The 8,388-nt window shown below is 42.0% G+C and overlaps 1 protein-coding gene across 3 annotated transcripts in view; it reads right to left on the bottom strand.

Moving 5' to 3' along the window:
• Nucleotides 1-641: 641 nt before the first annotated feature.
• LOC311241543 (uncharacterized protein) overlaps nucleotides 642-8,388 on the bottom strand; it is a 72,972-nt gene continuing 65,225 nt past the window's right edge. For 2 of the 3 annotated variants that reach the window (XM_084330395.1, XM_084330397.1), the window contains exons 9-10: nucleotides 3,067-3,157; nucleotides 642-2,559 (exon numbers count right to left, since the gene is read on the bottom strand). In XM_084330395.1, coding sequence (XP_084186521.1) covers nucleotides 2,504-2,559; nucleotides 3,067-3,157 — 147 coding nt within the window. In that variant the 3' untranslated portion in view covers nucleotides 642-2,503. The remainder of the gene's footprint in view (nucleotides 2,560-3,066; nucleotides 3,158-8,388) is intronic. The other variant, XM_084330396.1, reaches the window with a different exon arrangement.

Here is an 8,388-nt window from a genome sequence, read left to right as displayed (position 1 = left end):
GTCCTGCGTCGACAGTCAAAGACAGCAATTTTTTTTATTTGGCGACTGTGGCCATTTCGCCCACTGTGCACATGGCGGACAAGCATGTCATGTCTAGGGACCCCGTGACTTAGTCCAAGTGAGAAATTGTGTCGACCCCAAATTGCGAACAGGACGACAGGCCAGCTACAGGATTACCTACAAACACATTTCATACACATTTCAACAGAGAGATCCACGTGCTAAAAAGTGGCATTCTACCAAAATAAAACATGATTCACATTTTGTCATTCGACTTAGAAGACAAGGGTAAAAAAAAAGAAAAGTAGACATTGAATCATTCATTATTTCGATTATCTGATTTTACTGAGGGTGGCCCGTCGTTTTCAATGATGCGGAGTACAATAGACAAAAGAGAAATAAAAAAACAACAAAGATAAATCAACATTGGTTAACAATTTCTGGTTAAAATAATTACATTCAAAAGGATAATGTCCCAATGTTATCAGGGAGTCAATACCATTTATACGTTCTGAATATAAAGAGTTATGAATGTTACCTATCCTTTATGAAAGGCCTTGCCTGACATACTTTACAAAAGTCTGAAATGCACCCACTCCCCCTCTTCATGAGTTACAAATGATTACTTTGGCGTTATATGGCAGGATGAGAATACGACGACTCAAGACAGTGGAATGAAAGGGCGAGGACTTAATGAAAATGCTATGAATATTTTATTTAATTGATGATCATTAACACAACGAAAGACAGAAATAAACCCACATTCACCCTGACATTGATTACCTCATCCAACCCTATTGATTACCTCATCTTCAACTACATTTACAGTGAAGTAGATGATGTATGACAGCATTAATTTTTTTACCTGCAATAAAATACATTTTCGTATTCACTATATTTAAAAATAAGTGCAGGAATCGCACATGGCCCCCCACTGTCTTTCATGCTACTACATTACAACACAAATAAAACTTAACACGATGGCATTTCTTATTGTGATCCAAGTAGAGACGTTACAGACATACATAATGGCATTCAAGTGTCTTATTGTGCGCACAAGTTGTGTTGGCAGTGTGTGTCTGTATAGACGGGTTTCTCTGCAACACCACAAGAGATGCGTGCAGGGTAACCAGCGAGCAGAAAGGTGGACATTAGACAAACAGGTCAAAAGAGTCTGGAACAAAAGGAGGGGTTTGTTTGGTCATTGCTCATCATTACTGAGAACTGTGGCGATGTTGGTAAATAAGAATCAATGCTTGTAAGGCAGCATTTGCGTCAGTAGACATTTGCACTCGCAGCCCAAGTGACGGTCTGATCTGAAGATCATATCTGATAGTTTAGGTGTAGCTGACTGCCACCTAAATGGACAATATACTACCTTATGCATACCGCACCTTATGTGAATACTGTATACTTCATCAGAACATATATTTAGCATTTTTAGATTACATATAAGATTTAGATTATATATTGCATATATTTAGCATTTTTTTTTTTTTAAAGATTATATTAGATTCGATTTAGATTATATATTGTAACTATTTATTGTAGGGCAAATATAACAGAGGGCATACATACCCTCATCTCGCACCTTGTTGCCCATATCCAGAGTTAATTATATTGATTTGTTATATTGTTTACACTGCTTTTTTACTACCTGTACCTCCCCACTTTTAACTTATTAATTTCCCCAAGGGGATCAATAAAGGAATATCTTATTTTATGTCATCAAACTGATTTATGAGCCTAGACAGAGGCATACTGAAAGATAACATTCAGCCACTAGATGTCGCACTAGAGCACCAGCATGTCATTTATCTAACCAGGTGCATTCCACGCGGGGAACTGGGAAGTAGGGTGGGGAAACAACAACATCCATTTTGGACCCGCCAACATTTTTTTCATGATAAATTCAATCATCAATAATTATTTTGGTGGGACAGCAATATTTTTATTACTCACCTTTCTAAAAGCTGTGGATGTATTATATATTGATTACTCTAGATAAACATAATTTACATTTTATTTATAAAAAAAGTCGGATAAGTTTGTCCAGGTAAAAATGATCAAATCCATATCAGACTGATACCAAAAAGTCTTAAGTTGATGAATAATTATAGGATTGACTATTCAACTAAAAGGAGGCAGCCCTAACTTGTGTCAAATAATGAACAATGAAACCCTCCACCTTGTAAACAAGTGATTTTAAAATATTTCACCCAAGTGAGAAGTTAAGTCAGGCCCTGGGATCCAAGCTTGTTACTGTAAAATACATTGCTATTCTTTTCTTTTCATGTGGAAGGATAGAAGTAGACGTATGTGCATTCCATGTGGGGACATGCAGTAGGGAGGGGATACATGCATGCAACAAGTAAACAACAACATTAGTAGGGAGGGGATATATGCATGCAACATGTAAACAACAACATTCATTAATACGGTAGCTTTGGAATTTCTCAAAGATATCTTCATGTGTTTTAGAATCTTCCTTGTTGCTTTATGATCAGATGCGTCTGATCTTGCGCCTTTTCCCGGTACTTTGGTTGATTTGGGTCATGGCTGCAATAAATGTTAGAGGGTTTGGTGTTATAAGCATTACAAAACATGCAACAGAACGGTACATAACACATTCACAACACATGGTCATAAATGATTCATGTCATAAGTCAACAGTCCTTTTTCGCATAATCAAAGAGTTTAGGTGAACATAAACTCGCTCAAATGTGTAGTATGTTGGAAACACTAGCATATGTTATCACAAATTAATGAAAGCGGATACGGACCACTAGCCTAGCGTAAAACTGCGTTTTTAAGTTTTCTTTGGGCAACAGCTAGGCTAGCTGGTCCGTATCCGCTTCCATTAATTTGTGCTAAAATAGGCTAGCTTACAGGATAGCGTTCTATTGAACGCACATGAGGAAATTTGTATCTATCTTTTTGTCGGACTCAGGAGATGATGGTAAGCGCATTTCCCATAATGTTGGCATGTACTAAAAAATAGACTTCATGACTGGTTATGTTGTCTGTTCAGCATCACTTATCGTAATAATGAAAACATGAGCTAACCTCTGAAGTCCACTTTGTAGGACTGGCCGTTGACAGTGATCATCATGGAGCCATGTTTGTCTTGTTGGTACTTGGTCTCAATGTTGCTCTGCTGAGACAAGGTCATACAAGCCATGATTATATTATGGTATATGGTCTAAACCCTCTGGGACCTACCATTGTAGAATTCCGCCTGGATACTTCTTGCAATTTATGGGCTCAAAAGGTCAAATAATGTCCTAGGATCAAGTGCTTTTGCAACCTTCTTCATTATTACTCAATCTTTCAATATCTGGCAGTTATCTAATTGTGTAATATCCAGGAATATCAACAAGAAACTAAAACATTTAGAGGCCTCTCCCATCATTCTCCCATGCCTTTAAAGTTTACAGTGTTTTCAGCCACATGCAGTACCTCACTAGACACAGCTTCTCTGACATGCATTTCTCTCAAGACACACAGAAAAACAGCAGGGAGCCTGTTTTTACACCTATACCCCAATCGCCTCCTCCTCCTCCTTCTCCTCTCTGTCTCCGTCTCTCCTGTGTGTGAAACATCGTTGCCTGTGTTTCTACAAGCCTGGAAATACTTCTGGACATGTTGAAATGAAGTTTGTGAGGTTGTTTACATGCAAAAGCAATGACACGCTACTGGAGTGAATGGTGTGTTTGGAGTAAAAAAAATCTCCGCTCCGCCTCTCACTTCCTGTATTCCAGGAAGCGTCTTTTACCGTAATCACATATGTAGGCGGGAACAACGATTTCTCACAGTTCAGACGCTTCTTCTTTCGTGTAACGTCAGAGGTCCAACTCTGTATCTTGTAGCCATGCCCTTAACTCTGGTCCCACATCAAAGAGGCTGGCTTCCGAGGGTGGTTTGTATAGGGGGCAGATGGTCAGGATGTGGTCAACAGTCTGCTCAGGGTCTCCACACTCACATGCAGCGCTGTCTGCCAGGCCCCACTTCTTTAATGATGCTTTAAAGCGACCAACCCCAGATCTTAAACGGTTCAGCAGAACCCATTGCCGGCGTGGAAGATCGTCTCCTGTGGCGCCATCTCCTGGATCCCAGATGTAGTGGTGGATACGGGTTGGCCCAGCACTCTCCCACTCTCTCTTCCAGGCTGCCGCCAGCCATCCATTTCTGGATAGGTCCTCAGTGGTGGAACGGAGCATCTCTTGTGCCACCTTGTTGTAGGGGTGGCGGGACTTGAGTCTGCTCATAGGTGCTGTTGTTGTTGTGGTGTTGTGTAGGATGTGCCAGTCATGCTTCACTGCCTTCCTTGCTAGGGCGAGAGTGGCAGCCTCTCGTCGTAGGCCAGCTGGTGCGATTCCTGCAAGGACTGGCAGCAGGAAGACGGGTGTAGCCTTCAGGCATCCACTGATGATCCGGAGGGCGTTGTTAGTAGCCGCATCAACTTTTTTAACGTGTGGGCTTCTGCTCCAGACTGGGGCACAGTACTCCGCTGCCGAGAAGACCAGGGCTTGGGTGGATATCCGAAGGGTCTTGGCAGTGGCTCCCCAGGTTGTACCTGCGAGGCGTCGGATCAGCGCAACCCTTGATGTTGTCTTTGCCCTGACATCTTCGAGGTGTTGTTTGAAGGACAGTGTCCGATCCAGACGCACGCCAAGGTATTTAGGGGCTTGCTGGGACTCCAGACGCTTGTGGTCAGCATATACCTCCAGTTCCCTCTTGGCGTCTCTGTTGCAGAGATGGTATGCTGCTGTAACGGTCTTGCTGGTGCTGAGCTGTAGGCGCCACTTTTGTAGATAGGCTACTAGGATGTCCATGTCTTGGTTAAGACCATCCTCCAGTGCCTTCCATGTGGGTTTTCTCAGCATGATGGCAAGATCGTCCGCATAGCCGTACTTTCTGGATGCTGTGACTGGGAGATCGTAGATGTAAATATTAAACAGCATCGGAGAAAGGACTGACCCCTGTGGGACACCGTTCCTCAGTCTTCTGAGCCTGCTGCGCTGGCCATCGCTGGTGTGTAGGACAAAACTGCGGTTAGACAACATCTCCATGATAAACTTCACCATATGCCGATCAGGTACCATCTTCATCAGCTTCAGGTGGAGTCCACGGTGCCAGACAGTATCGTACGCGGCAGTCAGGTCCAGGTACACTACCCCTGCTTTCTCATTAGCCTGGAAGCTGTCCTCGATGTCTTGAGACAGTAGTGTTACCTGGTCCACTGTTGATCTACCACGTCGGAAACCGGCCTGTTCCTGTGGGAGCTGTGTGTCAATTACTGGCTCAATGCGGCTATGGATCATTCTTTCCAATATCTTAAATGGAACACAGAGCAGCGAGATGGGTCGATATGCCTTGGGGTCTTCCGCAGGTTTGTTTGGCTTTGGCAGGGCAATTACAGAAGCACGACGCCAGGTCTTGGGGATCTTGCACCTCTGATAGCATGCAGAGAAGAATGCACAGAGCCAGTCAGATGTTGTTGTGCTCTGGTGGGTGATAAACTCCGGGTGGATGTTGTCACGGCCTGGAGATTTGCCCGTCTTGAGCTTACTCATGGCCTCATCAAGTTCATCTGCTGTGAACTCTCCTGAGAGGTTAGAATCTACACTGGCCACCTTGGAGAGGGAAGACAGCTCCTGTGTTATCAGGCGGGTAACATCTTTGTCTGCGTCTGGGTAACGACCGTTTAAATGTTTTCAATCTACCAAGGGGTTCAGGTGCTACCGCATTTCTAGTGCCGCTCCGGTCAAACTCTGTCGGCGCCGAAGGTTCCAGAGAGTTTTAATTAGTCAGATTGAGAGGGTTATATACTGGACCAAAATGCCACATAAGCACAAAAATATATTTCAGGAGATTTATTTGTTTTTGTTTATTTTATTTAATTAACCCCCTTCTGAAATGCCACCGCTCATTGGCCATAGTTGTCATCTAATGTTAATCACCTGTGATTTGATTACAATCACCTGTTGTTTGGCCTGGCAAGATGTCTGCAGTGGAATACTATGAATGTCAGCGCCCCTGGAGCAGGTAGGGGCCCAGTGCAATGTTCCTCCTAAGGTGCGCCCGTGCGCGCGCACGCACATGGCAAAACGCTCCCGCGACCATCTGAAATCGGTCGCCCAAAAAAAATAAAAAAGAAATGTTTTTAATTTTTTTTACTTTTTTTTTTTTATTCAACAAACATGACCATGTTCACGTCTTAAACTCATACTGAGGCCTTAGTTTTGGTTTTAAATTGCATATCATCATTCATTTATTTATTGTCACAGAGCAGAAGAATTTTGCCAAAACAAACCAATAGTATCCAGCTGCAAAACGGCAGACCAGCCACACTCTCAGACCCAAACGCTTTAACGATTTAATTATACATCAAATGATTTATGTCAAGGATTGCAATGCCTCGCTTGAATGAAGTTAACTTTCCACCTGGATAACGTCAACATTCAGGGTGAATGTAATGTGAGAAATTGGGATAAAAAAAAAATATATATATATATTTTTTTTTGATCGGATCGGGAAAGATCGGTATCGGTAGATACTCAAAATCACATGATCGGGATCGGATCGGGAGCAAAAAAATTTGATCTGGACATCCCTAACGGTAACCTGTTGCGTGTGACGTTACCAAGAGAAGCCCCGCTTTCAGTACTTTGTGGGCAGCGCTACTGCACGCTCACACAGACACACACAACAGATGAGGAAGTGGACATATCCGACCAGCATTGCTGGCTCCTCACAATGCAAACGCGAAAATGTACATTACAGATGAACTGCAGAGAAAATTTCCAATTTATGATCCCGGTCGAGACTAATTGGAAGCGGAGTGCAACGCGTGCAAAGCTTGACCATATGTTTATGTGTCTAATAAAGGTGCTGGCGATCTCAAAGCTCACATGGACACAGAAAAACATTACAAACAAAGCAGTGCGAGGCGAGAGTTTGATGGCAAAGTTGACCGAATTGATTGAAAAATGCAGCTATACAGAGAGAGAGAAAATAATTGAAAACTATTTTGATGCCTCAAAATGATGTTTTGGTTTGATAAGATGCTTATGATACAATCATTCTAAGGATTATGTGTGTAATAAATTAGTTTAGTACACTAATTGCAACACATCTGAAACTGCATAGTGCACTTTTAAATTAGTATCTTTGTGAGGTTACTGTTTTATAATTTACATTACATTGAAAAGATGAAGATATATTTTTTAAAGCTGGATTTTCTAATACAGAAGAGGTATTATTTAGAACATTACATCATATTTTTCTTGTTATTTATTTTGTCCAGTAAGACTTGAAAATATATATTATTTTGTCATAGGTTGATTTAGTTATTTTCTTGAGATTTGTCAGATAGATTACTTTAGACATAATACAGCATGTTGAGTAACTTTGGTTATAGAGAGATATTATTTTGTTATATAAAATAATATAAACAATAATTTTATATCCATACAGAGGAGGTATACTTTAAATATATTATAATGATAAGGGATCTTTGAGTAAACTTTGATTAAGTATCTTGAGGCTGAAGGCAGAGTGTCCTCTTTAAAAAAAAATCACAATATGGTCACCCTTGAAGTCGCATTATAATTCACTTAATAAAATAATGACGAATCAGCCTCCTAAAAAGACAAAAGTTAGTGACACGACTCACACCGCCGCCGCCAACCCAGCCAAAGTAAAGACTATGCTCTGTATCGTCAATCAATGGTCAAATAAATATTTGATTAAGGAATATAATATGCCATTTTTTATTATTTCTCTGTGTATCAGCAAAATGTATATATTTTTATGTTAGACATTAAGGGAAATTAAGATTCTCAGATTTTTTACAAACCGCCGCTTATCAACTAACCGGTTAATCGGCAGGTGACGTATGTTGCTCAGTAGTTGCTGATGTCTGCTCAGAAGGTTTGAGTGTTTGCTCAGACCAAAAAATAATTAGAGGGAACATTGGCTGCGAGGCCTGTCATTTTTGTTTATTTATCTGGATGACATCCTGGTAGCCAGTGCATCAGTGGAGGAGCATCGGGGACATCTCCGTCAACTGTTCGAGCGGCTCAACGAGCATGGGCTGATCGTGAACCCGGCCAAATGTCTGTTTGGCCTGCCGGCCATGGATTTCCTGGGCCACCATGTCTCTTCCCAGGGGGCTGTTCCTCTACCCGCCAAGGTGGAGGCAATTGCTGCTTTCCCCCGCCCCCTCACCATCAAACCTCTCCAGGAGTTCCTGGGGATGGTTAATTTTTACAATAGGTTTATAGCCCATGCGGCTCACCCGATGAGACCTCTGTACGAGGCATTGAAGGGGAAGAGAGCCAACAATGACGTGGGCTGGTCCCCGGAGCGGGTCCAGGCATTCGA

This window comes from Notolepis coatsorum, assembly GCF_963971535.1.
Source record: "Notolepis coatsorum genome assembly, chromosome: 15".
NCBI lineage: Eukaryota > Metazoa > Chordata > Actinopteri > Aulopiformes > Paralepididae > Notolepis > Notolepis coatsorum.
The sequence above is the reverse complement of the archived record's forward strand: the minus strand, read 5'-3'. Positions and strand labels throughout refer to the sequence as shown.